Here is a 16,535-nt window from a genome sequence, read left to right on the forward strand (position 1 = left end):
TGAAACTTGAAATGGATCTGTGTGTATTGACCATTGCAAACATTAACGGTAAAAATTTGATGGGAAAATGCTTTACTCAGATACTGCAAAATTTTCCATCGCAGGAAGGTGGGTCCCCCTGGAGGGGTTGAAACTAAATGCGGTGACATAAGAGTAAGAGGAGTTTAGCGGAGGCAAAAGTTCCAAAACCCTCGCATTTCCTATAGATATATAAAGGAGGGTGTGGCGGACCCTCGAAGACGAAGAAGATGAAATGAAAGGAGGCGATAGAAAAGAAATGGGTGGTGAGAAGCCCAAGCCTTCGCTCCTCAATCCCAACTGGGCCAACCTGCAACAGGTATACTCTCCCTCTCTCTCTACCCCCAAATAAGAGGAAGAACATAGGGTTTTGAAGCCGCTCCTTTTTTCGGTTGCAGAAACTAAAAAGCCGACGCCCTAAACATTCGGAACCGGAGTCTTTTGATTTGAAGAGAAAAATCGTAGAAAGGCCGTTAGGTATATCCCCTCAGCTGCCTCCACCATATTTGCTTGCAGGAAAACGCAAAGAGAGGCCGGAAGAATCGGCAGCGTCTCTGCTGACTCCAACCACTACCGATTGCAGGTTTCTTAATTTTTAGCTATCGCCTTTCTCAACTCACTTAACATCATGTGTTCCTTATTTCTTCGATCTGGGTTTTTGCCTAATCAAATCGAATCGTTAATTAGGGTTGCCTTTTGGCTTAACCTCAACAGCTTTCATGGTGGCTCAGGAGCTCTTTTGCTAATCAATGTCAAGACATTTATACATTTACATGAATGTGACCCTTATAAAGCATACAGTGGTTGCATGAATCAATGGCTTGAATTGATCTGTAAAGCTTCACTTTTTCCTTCTTAAACAACAGTTTATATGCATCAAGTACTCATTTTTTCTTCGGTGCTAGATTTCTCTTTTGCCGTCCTGTAACTGTGTTTTCTCAATGGTTGATCTTCTTACCCTTCTACATATTGCATTGCCATTTATGCCTCTCTACCCAGAACCACAACAGATGGGAGCATTTTTTGGAAACCCTTAGATTTAATCTAGCGATGATATATGTTTCCTTCTCGTTTCTTATGCACCTACTATTTTGGAATATTCATTGGTTTTTATGATATGCATGTCGTTGGTGGCATGCTGTGGAATCTGGAATATAGTTGTTTAATAGCATGGTTGGCTGATCTCAAATGTGGCAGCTTAACAGATGCAATAGCCATGGATTGTGAAATGGTCGGCATCAGTCCCCAAGGAAACAAAAGCGCCCTTGGACGGATCACACTGGTACACATCACTTCTTCTAATCATAGTACCTTCTTTCATCTTCTTTCGCTAACTATAATAGCTTCTTTTCTGTTTCTTTCACTCATTACTATATCATAATCTGTACTTGCCATAGGCACCTTGGTCGTAATATCTGCACATGGTTAATTAAACACAACAGCTCATACACACACACACACACACATGGTAACACCACAGCTTATATTAAGTTTTCTCTCTCTCTCTCTCTCTCTCTCTCTCTCTCTCTCTCTCTCTCTCTCTCTCTCTCTCTCTCTCTCTCTCTCTCACTACGTTGTTTATGTTAGATTCATACAATGAGTAAATGTAATTTTTGTTGCAGGTGAATGCATCAGGGAACGTTATATATGATGAGTATGTTCGCCCTTTAGAGCGTGTCGTTGACTTCCGTACAGAAATTAGTGGAATACGACCACACAACTTATGGAAAGGTTGCCATGGATCTTTCCTCCCTAGTTCACATTCATTGCTGTCATATTATTTGTCTAAGTGTAAATTGGCGATAGAGCAGTCATTTCTTTTTGCTGATGTAAGAAAGGTGACTCTGCAGCTAAGGAGTTTGGGGCTGTACAAAAGAAAGTGGCAGAGTTGATCAGAGGAAGGATCCTTGTCGGTCATGCTTTGCGCAATGATCTTAAGGTTGATCACTTTGTTTTTAAGTCATAGTTGTGGGCGTCGTAATATCTGAATGTTTTAACTCAAATGAGCGTGTTTTGATAGGCATTGCTGTTGAGTCATCCAAAGAACGACATGAGGGACACCGCAGAGTATCAGCCCTTTATAAAGTATGGTGTGCTTTATTCTCAATTATTATAGTTAGTGTTTACAAAGTTTAACTTATCAGTATTCTGCCATATCTTATACTAATCTTCTGACTGATGCAGAACAGAAGGGCGGAAAAGAGCGCTTAGGGATCTCGCAGCGGAGATTCTTGGAATCAAGATTCAACAAAAAGAACATTGCCCAGTAAGTTCCTTAGTCTCTAATTAGGTTTTTTGTCGGAGGGAATTCAAGTATGCATTGTTGGATTTACTTGCATTATTTTTTGTGATCATCCAAGTACATTATTCATCCACCCCATAGTTAGCAAACGGTGATTTGGTAAAAAAACAGGACTGAAAAGTTTCAAGTTTAATACGGTATTGGTTTAGAAAAAAATGTAGTAAAAAAATCGGAAAAAAAAAAATGCATTTAGATTCTTTGCCGTTTACATATTACGGTGGGGGTAAAATTGGAAAGTTGGTCAGAAAATCCTGTTTAAAAGGTTTAGAACGCTTTTAAAACGTTTTAAATGTTTTCCTAAAAAACGTACGGTACAGTAAAAGTTTTAAACGGACACCAATAAAACACATTTTCTTTGGGAGAAAAACACTGTTTAAAAAGGAGTTTTGCTAACTATGATCCACGCATCATGTTCCCTCAAAAGAAATGCATCCTTCTGTGGCCTATGCTAACTTTTTATTTTCAGACTTCTATTTTTTGTTCGACTTTTTTCTGCTTGTTTCATTAGATTTCTGTTGTTTGTTCCCGCGAACAGCCCATTTGAGTCTGACTCAGCTCTCTCTGTTTAGTGTGTTAGTTCCTGTTGGAACTTTAGAACCCTTGACATTCTGAGCGGCGTGGGCATTTTTCTTCAGTGGACTTGTGAGCTACTTTTAGGATTCAGTCATGATCATTTGCCTCTTGGTATTTTTATTCCCAGTTTGATCTCTATTTTCTCAGTAAAACACCACGTCAGTTAACCTCATCAACAATTAAAAGAAAATAACGATACAAACAACCTCCTGTTTATTTTTTATTTTTATTTTGTTGCACCGATCTGGCCTGCTGTATGTGTGGTGACGCTTCACCGTATTGGCTTGGTTCCTTGATCTTGGGACCACTACCTGTCCAACTCATGCGCTTTGATCCTATTGTGATTGGTTGATTCAAAGCTGTTGGAACAAAATCTTTATAGAAAAATATACCTTCTTATAAGAGGCAGTTTCACCTCCGTTGTGACTAAGCGTGTTGCCCATGAATCAGCCTTTCACTCTTACGTGAAGAGTTAAAAGTATGTGTTTTAATCTCAGCCTTTAGCGAAGAACAAAAGGATGATTTCTAGGCAACATTACACACTTAGTCCCAACGGAGGTGAAAGTGAAACAACCTGTAACCTTTAAGATTTCCTTCTGATACCCCTTCTATCAAGATACTGATCAACAGCCTAGGATCATCCAATCACGAACAGACCAAATGCAATCACCTGTATTAGTCGTGGTCCACTAGCCCAACGGCAGCAATCACCACAGGTGACAGGTATACCGTGGGCCAACCTGGTTCACTGTAAAATCTTGTGAAGCGGGTGCTCATTGAAATATTGACCTTAGATTAAATTAAAATCGGGCGCCATGTAAGTGCATGCCACTCAGCCAAAGAAATATGATGGACAGTTCTGCTAGCCCAAAGAATCAATTACATGATATTTTGGAGCAACAGAAACACCTTTGAATACTTTGGCCTAATGACTGGCTTACAGATTGAGGATGCTCAAGCTGCGATGCTGATCTATCAAAGACATAAGAAGGGATGGGAGAGAAGTATTAAAGAGCACATGAGGTTTAAAGAAAAGCGGAAGAAGAACCATAAACGCAAGAAGAAGCCAACAAACAGTGACACGGCAAAGTCTGATGGTGTTTTTCCATCGTAGGAATCAATTTGATGGCGGGAGCTTTCATAGTGAAGTATCCTAACTGCTTTGGGGTGGCCGAATTGCCTGAACTTAGCTCGAGCAAAACCTGCTTTTCAACAATTTTCTTAACGGGCATGGTGCCATTTTTTAAATGTATCATCATTTGTGTTGTTTGAGTTCAATTTAGAGCGCATTTTTGTTTCTTAAATCAAAATCGTGTAAGGATTAAGTGGAAAGGGCTTTGAGTATTTTCACTTGTCTTTTGTGCGCACTTAACTCTTAAGCATGCTAGAGATTGGAGGTGGTTTTGTTTGTGTTATGTTAACGAAGATGTACATTATTTGGTTGAAGCAACATTAGGAAATGGAGAAAAAAAAAACATGTTACATCAAATAAGGCAGTGTACTTTGAAAATTCAGGAAAAACAGGGGTTAACAGTAACATCATAGAAGATTATGTCCTTGGCCTATGGAGAAAAACATGTAACATCATACAAGGTTGTGTACTTGGGCAGTGCAGAAAAACAGGGGTCAACAATATCGTCATAGATGATTATGGATGGGGCCATGGATAGTTGTTCCTCGACCCTGGAAGAAAGATCCAAATTTGATTTTGCCATGCGACCCTCATCTCACCCCATGGTCGCTCGGACTTAAAACTTTTTTCAGACATCCAATAAAATTATAGAATGATGATGATAACTGAGTACCCTTGATGAGCCATGACTTCCTCCTGAAGGTGGCGTTCCGCAGTGGGGTTTATATTCGTACATATGCTGATGACCATAGGTTTCTTGGAATTTATAAAAGGACAACCGGAGGGTGGAGAGGGGAAGAAAAAGGCCTGCTGCATCTGGCTTATCACCAGTCCATTTGTTTCTGATGCGTGGGTGGAGAGGGACCGGAAGCAGATATTGAAATCTTGCCCAAAAGTAGGGCTGGCAACGGGGCGGGTCGGGCCCGGATGTTGGGGTCCCCTACTCCTTCCCCTCTGCGGGGAATTTTCCCCCTCCCTTCCCCTCCCCACTGCGGGGATGGTGGGGAATCCCCCTCCCCTCCCCACGGGGAATATATAATCTCCGTCCCCTCCCCTTCCCTGCCCCGCATCCTTCGGGGACAATCACTTTACTTTCTCACTTTACTTTGTTAAATGTTAGGTTTAAAACTAAAGATTTGCTAGGAACAATCACTTCAGGTATGTTGCGGCTTGGTTGTTGCATGTGAGAGTAGCCACACAACCCACATAGGCTAAGATTTTGTCTTATTCATTTTATTAACATGGGGACAAAGGTGGTTGCTCTCATATTCATTTAATTGATCAATAGTCCCTAGCAGATCCCTAATTCCCAATCCCACTTGCCAAAAAGTACTGTACGTGCCACACCATAGGAAAATCCAAACCGTCCATTTGATGGGCACACCATACTACCATAGGCATAGGATGATCCAAACCTTCCACTTGATGAGCACATTGTAGGATAATCCAAACTGTCCATTTGATGGGCCACAACGTAAATAGGTTGTGGCCCAAAAATCATTTTCATAGGATAATCCCAACCCTCTGATCTATAGAGGAATTGCATATTATTATACCTTCTATAGATCGGAGGATTGCAATCATCCTATGGAAATGATTTTTGGGCCGCAATCTATTTACGTTGTGGCCCATCAAATGGACGGTTTGGATGATCTATGGTGTGGCCTGTAAAGTACTTTTAAATTGTAGCCTGTCAAATGGACGGTTTGGATCATCCTATGGTGTAGCCCATACATTACTTTTTGAAAAATAATGGACTATACGAGCGCACACCATATAAAATCTCATCACTCATCAGAGAGATGTTGCCTTTATTTGGGGGAGAAAGATTTTCAAAGAATTTAATGTTGCCTTACAGTGATGGTTCGATGGAGAGATTTTCGGGATTTCTAAGGGTAATATACTAATATAATGAAGGACAATGCCCAATGGATTATGGGTAAAAGAAAACATAAAAAGCTATTTCAGGGACAAAACTGTACTAATGGAAATTATGAAAATTTTGGGAGAATCTTGTAGATATGTTTTGATCCAAGGGGTTTCTAGTAGTTTTCCCAAAAAAAAAAAAAAAAACACTTAAAAAAATACAAGAAAAAAAAATGGCATTAATGCGGGGCGGGGTGGGGCGAACTCCATCCCCTTCTCCTCCCCTTCCCCGCACCGGGGAATTTTTTAAATCCCCTTCCCCACTCAAATCGGGGAATCCCCTCCCCAAGCGGGGCGGGGCGGGGGAGGATCCCCGCTTTTCCGGGTGAAATTGCCAGCCCTACCCAAAAGGTAAGATTTCATTTCAAAATGAATCCTCGGTGGGATGAGTTTAGCGAGTTCCAGGAGGTAACCGGAAGTCACCCAGATCAACATTTCTCTTTGGTAACAGCCCCAAAGGGCATGCCTGCTTAATAAGGGGGTCCACAATACCAGTTTTAGAGTCAAAAATTAAACGCAATTCTGTCGGGTACTGAACCAGAAAGAGTTCCTTTGCATAACCCCTTGTATGGCTGATGAAAGCCCTCGCCTGTAGAGTGAGACCGCACCCAGAGTCTACTCCTGATGATCCTACTGGTTTTGTTGTTTAGTCAAATAGTCCCTACTTTGTTGAATACTACTCATCAGCTTTCTGCGCCTTTGAAAGCGCCGGAGGGAAGGATGCTGCGCCCCCTGTCCCGAGAAGACAACACCCTTTTTGTCTCGTAATTAAAAAAAACAAGAATCGTCCTTTTATTCTGCTTCGGCAATAGATAATCAGTTTCGGACTCCAAATTGCAGTTTAATTTTTAGTCCAATATCAGTTTTGGACTCAAAATCAAATCTGGTAATCCAAAACGAACATGTACCCAAGAAAAGCGAAGCCATCTGACTTTTGTTTAATGTTATATATCTATGTGTGTGGGGTGTGGGATGTTTAGGATGCCTTGATTATTGGACTGTGGAAATCAAACGGAATTAGCTCCTTATCACCCAACTGTATTTTTTCCACATTACATTTCATATTTTGCAGAGAAAGAAATCTTCAACGATACCTCGCACATCATTCCTTTGTTGGTAAATACTTTGCCCTTCAAGCCTGCGGATGGAGGTTCGATCCCAGCAAAGCTACCCATATAACATTTTAAAAATATTAGTCTCAGAATTACATGACGGGGGGAGGGTGTGGTCGGGGACACATGTTCAAAATCCAAATCATTCGTTTGCTGGACCCTGCAGTGGATGATGAGCTATACTACTATCAAGATGCCCACCAACTGACAACCCTGACCCTTCGTCTTGTGCCATGCAAATGATTTGCCAAGCCCAGCCCAGCCCACTAGGGACAGATGTCTTGCCTCAATCTGGGCTGTGGGCCACACTTGGTCCTGATGTGGCTAAGTTTGACTTGGTGGTACCACATTTAAGCCCAACAAGCATAAAACTTTAATCTTGCAACAACTTCCTCCGATGGGTACAACTCGGTCGCACTCCAGCCTTCTGCAATATACGAGCAACTTCTGTAAGTAAAAATTCAAATGAACGAGGAGAACTGGCATCACCCTTGGCTAGGCGACCCTCTTATTAGATTGATATAGATACAAAGAAGAAAATTCAAGATTGAGGAGAAAGATGATTAATAAAAAACAGAGTGCAGGTGGTTGCAAATCTACAATGAGCTGTTAATGTTCTAGCTTACATTATTTGCGGGGTCACCTAACTGCCCTAGCCAATGCGAATGCAGATCCTGGGTTAACAGACATCAATAATTCTATTTCAACGACCTTATCCGGACACTCGATTTTGAGACTGGGCTCTAGAAGGCCTGCATGGGAAATTCCGGTAAAGAATTCAAGAAATATGTTATAGCGTCTAAAATAAACAAGTCATGGGAGGCATTTTAGACTTACCAGGGGAAAGCTTCCGCTTTTCATACAGAGCTTTTGCTAGAGGATTGCTGGCCCAGTGATTGACAGCTACACGGCTGGTGGGCTGAAAACCAATTATCTTTCCATCTCTTGATGACACCACCTACATGACAGAGAAGAGTAAGCAAGCAAATCAACAAGACAAGAAAAGCTTGTACAAGCAAAATATTTCCTTTATCAGAAATTACTAATCATAGAGCGAAAGAAAATTGAATCAGCAGTCTATATGGAAAATAAATGAACGAAGTTCAATTCATAAAGAAGAGGTTCCTTCAGATCACAATGATTTTTTGCAAGACAACCACTACGGTATTAGCCTCACGATGAATATTGGAGATGACGCTGAAGATTCGAGAATGCTACTCACAGATGCAAGGTCTACAGATGCACCTCAAACATGTAAACAGACATTCAGTTGAAACAAGTTGGATATGTTTGGAATGGTGCCTGAAAACAGCAACAGAGGCATTCTTAGGAAGTGTGCACATGTCTAGGCACTTTATGGTGCGCCTGCCACCTTGCATCTCCATCTGGAATCCCTCTATTAAGAAGGATGAAATTTTCTCCTCAAACTCTCCGAGGACTCAAGTTCAAAGTGAGGCCTATCGTCATTTCAAAAATAAACAAATAAATAAAGCTAACATTTGGTATCGGATCCAACACCACATCTTGAGTTTGAGTCACAGAAGGACACCTATGGAAAGGGCTATCTGGAAAGTCATCACAGAGTAGGCCACCGGATGGAATGAAAAGGGTTGCCGACAGAAAGAGGTGACCAGTGAAAGGGTTACCTGGAGAACCAGAGTAAAAAGTGTCACAGAGTGGGCCGCCAGAGACGTCTGCTGCAGAGCATGGTAAAATTTTACAATCCCAAGTGGTTTAAGAGCCAAGCCTAATGCGTTCTATCAGTCTTGGGGCGTTTGGCGTATTGGTTAGGCACCTAACACATAACCTATATTAAATGCATATCAATTTTTTATGTTTGTCCACTTTATGCAGTCCATGAACCAACAGTTGAATAAAGTCAACCCCATATGCTTCTTGGCTCAATTGTTGGATGATGTGTAAGGGTGTCAATTTTGGCTCGGGCTCGGAAGCTCGCTCGGCTCGAAAAAAGCTCGGCTCGAATCCTTAACGAGCCGAGCCGAGCCGGCTTGCCAGGCTCGTTAAGCTTAACGAGCCGAGCCCGATTTAGGCCAGGCTCGGCTCGGCTCGTTAAGAAAACCCGTATAAAATAATAGTCCTAAATATAATACAGTAGGAAACAGCTGTAGGCATAATCATCATGAGTCATAACTTTTTTCCGTAATTGTCATAACTTCCTACATTTTGTTGGTATTTTTTTGGTAATTGTCATAACTTTCTAACTTTTGTTGGTAATTTTTCATTTAAAACTTTACACCTTCAGCTATTTTACTTTTTTCGTAATGATTACTTTTTTTTTTTTTTTTTTGCTTTTCTAGCCACCTTTGGCATGTGCGAATCTCTGCACCAAGGATGGTCACATGCCCAAGAAGTGGCATAGGAGAAGTTTGCTAGCAAATTCCTATAAAAAAAAAGAAAAAAGGAAATGTTATCAACTACTGTTTTCTTTTTAATATAACCCAAGCAGCCAAGCTCGATAAGGCTCGCGAGCCTAGCCGAGCCTGACCGAGCCGAGCCGAGCCGAGCCCAAGCCTAACCTTTGAGCTTAACGAGCCGAGCCGAGCCGAGCCTGGCCAAGCTCGGCTCGTTTACACCCCTAATGATGTGATACTAGACATGACATAATGAATAGCAACTGTTGACTCACCAACTTCTCCAAAAGCTTAAGCTTTTGGAGAAAGGCGTTAATTATCTTTTATACTTTAACACTCTCCCCCGCACATGTGGCCCACTTGGCAAACACGTGGCACATGTGGTCCCACTTTGGGCAAACCATCGCATGTGGATTTTTGCTATCCGGGAGGTTTGAACTCGAGACTTTTGGCTCTGATACCATGTTAACTTACCAACTTCTCCAGAAGCTTAAGCTTGTGGAGAAAGGTGTTATTTATCTTTTATACTTTAACAGCAACCTAATCTGGAATGCTAACACAAGATTCATACACTACTCTATTGTCAATGTTTTAGGAGGTTATAATATTTGTTTCTCTTCTTATTTGGCATCACAATCATTCAAGCATAATCACTGAAATGAAATCAAGCATGACTCGCGAATGCATAGGAACCGGATATGTGAATCAAACATACAACAACAGAGAGAAAGTCATCGCCATTTTCATACATTGTGACACCCCCGTGCATAGATTATGGATTTGTTAGTATCAACTCTATCCAGCATACCAACGTAACAAAGTATCCGTAGTGTGCTGAATATCCCTCCATGTCTTACTTTGGCTTAAGCCATTGTAATTCATTTCATTACCGTTTAATGCCAACATCATCATATTTATTTTGACAGAAATCTTTTTGAGACATGTACAGTGCAGTACTGCAGTACATTTCTGATTTTCCAAATATCTAATGTGATAAAGTTATTTTAAAATTTTCTAAATGTCCCAGTGCCCAGTATTGAGAAAAAGGATGAACAATCCATTGAAATTACTTATCATTCAGAAGAAAAAAAAATACATTGCAATTACCTGATAACTAGCGATATCCTGAGTCGGAACATCACCACTAGCGACGGTTGTGCTTGCTTCCCCATTGCAAGCCATGGCTTCCTGGGCAAGGCCCTTGCCACTCACCCTCAAATAGCTAGGAAGTTCCCCAGTCCAGGCACCAATATCACTGTCAATCAATATGTCCCCAGGCCAACCAAGTGCGTCCTTGATCTTTTTGACAATCGAGATGCACAAGGCTTCCAGCTTTCCATCAGAAGATCCAAATATCAGGTAAAAGTACCATCCAACTAAAATGGAAAAAGACTGTAGCTTCCACAAGTGATAGCAGTTATGGGTCACTGAAAAGTAATTTCAAGAGAAACAACAGTGTGATGATCATTTGCTGTAAATAATAAATAAAAGCCACTATCTCTATGCATGTTCACATGAATCATGGCCTCGTGTGGTCGCAAACATGTCTTCACTGGAAAATGTATAGGTGAGTGAGTGCACGCGCGCGCATGTACAGAACTGCCTAGATAATGTACATAAAAATAATTGTTTAAACTGCAACTGATAACTAATTATTCAAAAGGACCATAATCAACATGAAATGGTCAAACACCAATTTCTTCATTGGGAAATTGAAGCAGAAGTTGGTGAACATTTTAAGTTGAATAAAATAGTAGAACCAAGGTTAGGTTTTGGTATGCGTTTCATCCATGATGGAAATGGAAGCATGTACGTTATGAATGGAAATATATCAAATCATGAAAACGCATGAAAACATATGCAAATGATGGACATTCAATATAAAACATCAGGAAATGTTGGAATAAGTACAAATATACACTGCAGCCCCACTCCCTAAACCAGGGGCGGGGGCAGGAATTTACACTTGCGTGGGGGGGAGCTCATTATTACAGGCGAGTGTATTTCTACCTTTTAGTGGCGTTCGTGAACGCCTGTAAAACCCTTTTCGTTGTAGTGATAAAAGGGATTTTGCAAGTCATTTGGGGTTGCGGTGGTGTTGGGGGGTGGAGGAGGGAGGGGGGACACCCTACTCTAAACACTAACTCAGGTACACACTGTGACAGTATGACACTGGAAGTAGGACTCCTATTGACAAACATCTATGAAACTAATTTTAAACGTGTTTTTGAATCTATAGATATTTTTGCCCTGCAAAGTCAATCAAAACTCCTTTGACTCTCTCAAGCACTTGACTGTGTCAACCAAGTACTCGGCCGCGTTAACCGATTACTCGTCTGCCTCAGCTGAACACTTGGCCGCGTCGCGCCGAGTCGACTAGGATTTGCTTTGGCTTTGGCTGTGTTTTGACCTGCATCCGCATTTTGAAATGCTGATTGGTCCAGTCATTGCACGGAAACCAATAAACATTTAATGCCCTGAAGTGAAGACCCCACATAAAACAGAAAAAAAAAAAAAAAAACAGATTCCAAAGCATAGTAAAATCAGTTCTCAAAATTGACTTGGAAGAATGCTTAAGCCTTTGCTTGAGATCTGTACAGCATTGAAAAAAGTAAACTATCAACTTTTATATTATTATTATTGCATCTTTTACAGTTCATACACAGAATTTACTTTCACTAGACACTACACATGTGGCACAATGACACCCAAGGATAATGATGATATTTAGTATATACCTCGGTGGCTTCTAAAGACTGACGCTGGCACCTGTCATCAACAGAGAGTGAAACTGAACAATTCTCTGAAGGAGATTTTCTGGACTTAAAGAGGTGAGGCACATAGAGTTGAGCTATAATACTGGTAAAAACCAGAATACATGCACCAGCAAATGTAATAGACAGCATCTGCCATGAAGAAGAATCTCTCTGCAAAACAGGGAACCAATTATTCTAGGGTCACAATACTGATGGGTTAATAGTTCGGAGCACACTTGCCGGATATAGTATACTAAAACAATAGGTATATACTAGATTATGCAGAACTGTAGCCAAATACTGCTGATCTATAGTGCCAAGAGGCAAGACTATCTTTCCCACATCACCTAGTTGTGGCCCTTCTCAACCTTACACAATCCCGGTTCATTTTTATTAACCATACCATGTACTTAACCAAAAACGTTATAATAAGAAATGTTTCAGTACCTTATTCTTTGTTACTTTCGAAAAGTCTGCAACCAGCCCACGTGAAAGTTGTTTGTCTGGAATGGTGTATATATCCTCATAATACATGTCTAGAATGTTAGCCAATCCAACCTGCCAAAATCATGTCTTAGTCAGCCCCGCAACTAACCCATCAAACATTCAGAAAACCTTTATCCATTGAAATATCACTTATGATGAAAAGGGATGTTTCCAAAATTCTATACAAATGCAGAACTCTCTCGCCCAACATTTTTTAGAATTCTCAAGGTTGCTAACGGAATAGATGAAAATATTCCCACTCTGAAACCAGTAGTAAAAGGAAAATGAAATTCTCATCCTTCTTCAAATATTGACACTATAGAGAAAGACATTAACCTTGAATAGCAGGACTGAAAATGTGATCAGTGCAGGAAATAAAGTTTTTTATGCTGCTCAGCAATTTTTGACTTACGAGCTTGACCCTTGACTACCAGTAACTAGTTTGATAAAAAGTCACCCCTCATCTATAGTTTGTATTGGCACAACAGAGTATATAACTGTTAGACTAAGGACTTACATTCAATTCCTTATAAGTCAATATTACACCTAGTACTGATTATTTAGGTCTTACAAAATGTCATTAGCTAGCATATGCTTTGCCCCTCATAATGTTAAGGTGGTTCCATCAGTTCAAAGTTATGTTCTCCTGCCTATTTTATATTAACAGACAAGGCAATTATTTATTTAAGTTTCGGGAACCCCTAAAGACAGCCTCATGTATTTCTTGAATTCATCCATATTTGGATGCCAAGTTCATAAGCACTTGAAAATACGCCTCTAAAGCTCTAATCAGTGTCAAACAATTAAAGTGAATATAAGCCCCATGCTTTTGCATTCTTTTAAAATGTAATATTTTATGAACATTGAGCTTTACTAAAATAGAAGTTGGATATCATAGCAACAAGTTACATCTAAACATCGGTAGATGGAAAGAAACCCTCATAAGTAGAAGAGATTAGCTGATATCTACACTAGAACAGAGTACCAATTTTCAACATGACTTGATTCTAACATGGTGCACTAAACTTCTATAGTATTAGGCAGCCGATTGCTTGATTTTACTACAGATATTAATTAATGTTCAAGGCAGGATGAAGATCCAATTTGCAGATCTAAGATAATTTAGCTTGATTTGCATCATTGTTTTGGTGTAATTTCTTTACTTATTTCATATGTCTATTTACATTAGTATGATGGGGCTCATCTTGGATAGCCCAAGTGACAACTTTTGTAATCAACCTCCATGAACTCTTTTTCCTTTCTACTCTTCCCTTCTCCTTTCATAATGATTTGGTGAGGATGCTTTCTTCAGAGATCAAAACAGTATCGGAGCATATACTCGATTGTTACCAGGTACGGTTTTCATTGTAGCCATGTGGACCACCCAATGTTTGTACAAAGATAAGCGACTAAGAATGTGATTCTAGCTGCCTTTATGGACGACGTTGTTCTTACGTGGAATGATCAGGCCTTAATTGATGCATTGAAAAGTTACTTGCAAATAGCGTGTGTAGACCAGAGATTTGGGGCAGTTAGAGTACTTCCTTGCCATTAAAGTCACACAGCGAAAGTTTGGTATCAGTTTATAGCATAGGTAGTATGTTATCGATCTTTTTCCAGAGACAGAGATGTTAAGGGCCAAGCCTCTTGATACTCCTTCGGATCCTAATGTAGAATTAGGAAAGGACAAGGGAGATTTGTTTGAGGAACCTAGTGTTATTTTTCAAATTCAAGATCGCTCCAGTCATTTTGTTAAAAAGCAATGAAGTTCCCCATTCAACCCAACTATTATTCAGAAAAAAATATATATATATATGAGAGCCAAAATATGGCAACCTTGGATCCCCCATATGGTTTGAAAGTGCAGTTAGTCATCATGAGTAACGGTAAACTGTGCATGCATTCACTCTATGGTACGAGTTAGTGACAAGTGTTTAATATATAAGAAGAAAAAAATTGGATCCATAAAAGGATCAAAATATCAGGTTGAAGTAACATCATAGAAGTGTATCATCTCAGAACCCTCAATGTGCTAACAATTATTGCTGCTACTTAAGTAAAAAAGCCGCGAAGTAAAATAGCAAGCATAGATAAGGTTCCAGAAGTCAAGGGATGCGAGGAAAGATTAGGTATACCATTTGAAAGTGGGTCAAAAGAACCTCCCACCTATTATCCGCAGATTTCTGCCAGCCTTGGACCTTAACATCCTTAAATTTTTCAGTATTGATTTGCAGCCTATAAGCAGGTATGTACTCGCTTGCCCATGTACTGAGTTCGGGACCACCAATTTCATCCAACCTTGAATGTGCTGAGAACAACCACCACCTGTCCTTTGGTTTTATTCCTCTAAGCCTATATTTTCCCTCGACTGAATTGAAATTAACTACCAGGTCCCTTGCACTATCAACTATCTCATCTTCAGGAATCTTGTATATAGATACTGAAGAGTCGAATGACGAAATCCTTTTGGGCTTCTGAAACCAAGAAAAAGTATTACTTGAAGTTCCACCCTGTACGTTTTGAAGAAAATCCATTTTGGTGCTTTCAAGAGCACATGAGCAAACAGCTTCAGCAAGCACAGAAAGAACCCTTTCATCGGATGAACTCAAGGAGAAAGACGGTTGGAGCTGTTAATAGGGGAAAGGCATAAGAGAAATCAACTTATCAGTAACATGTGGTAAGTGCTGGACAGACATTTATATGATATTATAACAATGTATTATAGGCATTTGAAAGGAGGGAAGAGAGAATGTTACTAACCTCTGTAGGATTAGCAAGATTCTCCATATTTCTCTCAGTTCCTGGGCTGAAAATTAAAAGCTCGAAACTCCAAAGACGTTGCAAGACTACTTGTCGGAAAGTCATGGCAAGTATGTTTTTAGATGGAGTGGTGGCTAGAAAATCTGCAGTGAGAGAAGTTTTTAGCTTGCTGGCCTTCTCTTTAACCTTTCTGGCAGGTAAAAACTGTTAAAAACAACAATCTTTTAGGGTTGGTGAAAGTATTTGGTGATGGAGGAATAGAAGTTTGAAAAGCAATGGCAGAGAAAGTAAGAAGAAAATAAGAATCAGAGTAAAATAAGAATGAAGAGAATACCAGTCTAGTGGAGATGGTGCTGTGGGGGTCGGAATTATTTCCAGGGAAGACGGTGTGGAGGACCATGGTGGACATGCCAGAAACAATGTGCTCTTCCGCAGTTTCTCCGCCATCAGCAGCAGCGGCGGTTAGGGCTTGCTCGAAACTGACGTCTCCGATTAGGGTGAGCCGAGACAAGTGGTTCTCGTAGAATCGCACAGCAGGGCTTTGACCGTCGGATTCGGAGAGGATTTCCTTCTCGGTCGTATTCCGGGCGAAGAAGGAGACGGATTTGGTGTTGGTTTTCGAGGTCGATTTGGAGAAAAAGAGCAAGTTTTTGGGAGGACGGGATTTGGGGAAGTAGAAGGGTAGGCGGAGGGAAGGGATCGAATGCAGAGAGGCCATGGCTAGAGGTAGGGTTTTTCTTTCTTGATTTGATGGCAAGGGTTTTGTGGTGGGTTTAAGAAGATAAATAAAAGAGATGTAGATAACTAATTCTGGTCATATGCCAAACACACACTTGATGATGTATCAATGTGCTATTCTTTGGATGTTTCGTGGTAGAAATGTGAGAAAATATAAGGTGTTTACTAATGTTGAAAATTAGTTATTTGATTGATTAGATAGTCGTTACTCAAACAATTTCCCTGTGCATTGCAATTGTAAGATGTTACTTGCATTGGATGGCATTATGAGGCTAAGAACCTTTAGGTTCTTTGGTCAGGTAGACGTTTTCGAAAAAAACCACAAATTGCCCTCGACTGAGTAGGGGTGGCAAAATTGGC

At 40.4% G+C, this 16,535-nt stretch overlaps 2 protein-coding genes across 3 annotated transcripts; one reads left to right on the forward strand and one right to left on the reverse strand.

The window, feature by feature from the left end:
- The first annotated feature begins 81 nt into the window (after positions 1–81).
- On the forward strand, positions 82–4,314 carry LOC143862316 (Polynucleotidyl transferase, ribonuclease H-like superfamily protein). Its single transcript, XM_077373339.1, has 8 exons — positions 82–337; positions 417–601; positions 1,216–1,300; positions 1,641–1,749; positions 1,869–1,957; positions 2,039–2,103; positions 2,203–2,284; positions 3,837–4,314. Exons 1-8 carry the CDS (start codon positions 254–256, stop codon positions 4,005–4,007), a joined length of 870 nt encoding a protein of 289 aa, XP_077229454.1. The 5' UTR covers positions 82–253; the 3' UTR covers positions 4,008–4,314.
- Positions 4,315–6,941: 2,627 nt separating this feature from the next.
- Positions 6,942–16,290, reverse strand: LOC143862404 (deneddylase). Of its 2 annotated transcripts, XM_077373447.1 has the most exons (9): positions 15,772–16,287; positions 15,438–15,641; positions 14,813–15,304; positions 12,639–12,749; positions 12,174–12,362; positions 10,543–10,767; positions 7,901–8,021; positions 7,690–7,815; positions 6,942–7,490 (listed from the first exon to the last, which is right to left on the reverse strand). In XM_077373447.1, exons 1-8 carry the CDS (start codon positions 16,153–16,155, stop codon positions 7,703–7,705), a joined length of 1,839 nt encoding a protein of 612 aa, XP_077229562.1. In that variant the 5' UTR covers positions 16,156–16,287; the 3' UTR covers positions 6,942–7,490; positions 7,690–7,702. The 2 variants fall into 2 exon arrangements, with proteins under 2 accessions (XP_077229562.1, XP_077229563.1); XM_077373448.1 differs by lacking the exon at positions 7,690–7,815 and having other exon boundaries at positions 15,772–16,290.
- Between the last annotated feature and the right edge of the window lie 245 nt (positions 16,291–16,535).

The sequence above is a fragment of the Tasmannia lanceolata genome, unplaced genomic scaffold, assembly GCF_043159265.1.
Source record: "Tasmannia lanceolata isolate RefF3 unplaced genomic scaffold, GAP_Taslan_0.1 ptg000037l, whole genome shotgun sequence".
Classification (NCBI taxonomy): domain Eukaryota; kingdom Viridiplantae; phylum Streptophyta; class Magnoliopsida; order Canellales; family Winteraceae; genus Tasmannia; species Tasmannia lanceolata.

Bases quoted from the DNA above. Each gene is read 5' to 3' on its own strand.
- LOC143862316 (XM_077373339.1), top strand. From the start codon at position 254: ATGAAAGGAGGCGATAGAAAAGAAATGGGTGGTGAGAAGCCCAAGCCT. The intron at 338-416 runs GTATACTCTCCC...TTTCGGTTGCAG, and splicing joins ACTGGGCCAACCTGCAACAG to AAACTAAAAAGCCGACGCCC. The intron at 1,301-1,640 runs GTACACATCACT...TTTTTGTTGCAG, and splicing joins CCCTTGGACGGATCACACTG to GTGAATGCATCAGGGAACGT.
- LOC143862404 (XM_077373447.1), bottom strand. From the start codon at position 16,155: ATGGCCTCTCTGCATTCGATCCCTTCCCTCCGCCTACCCTTCTACTTC. The intron at 12,750-14,812 runs GTATACCTAATC...TGATTTTGGCAG, and splicing joins TTTTGACCCACTTTCAAATG to GTTGGATTGGCTAACATTCT. The intron at 7,816-7,900 runs GTAAGTCTAAAA...TTTCCCATGCAG, and splicing joins AAAGCGGAAGCTTTCCCCTG to GCCTTCTAGAGCCCAGTCTC.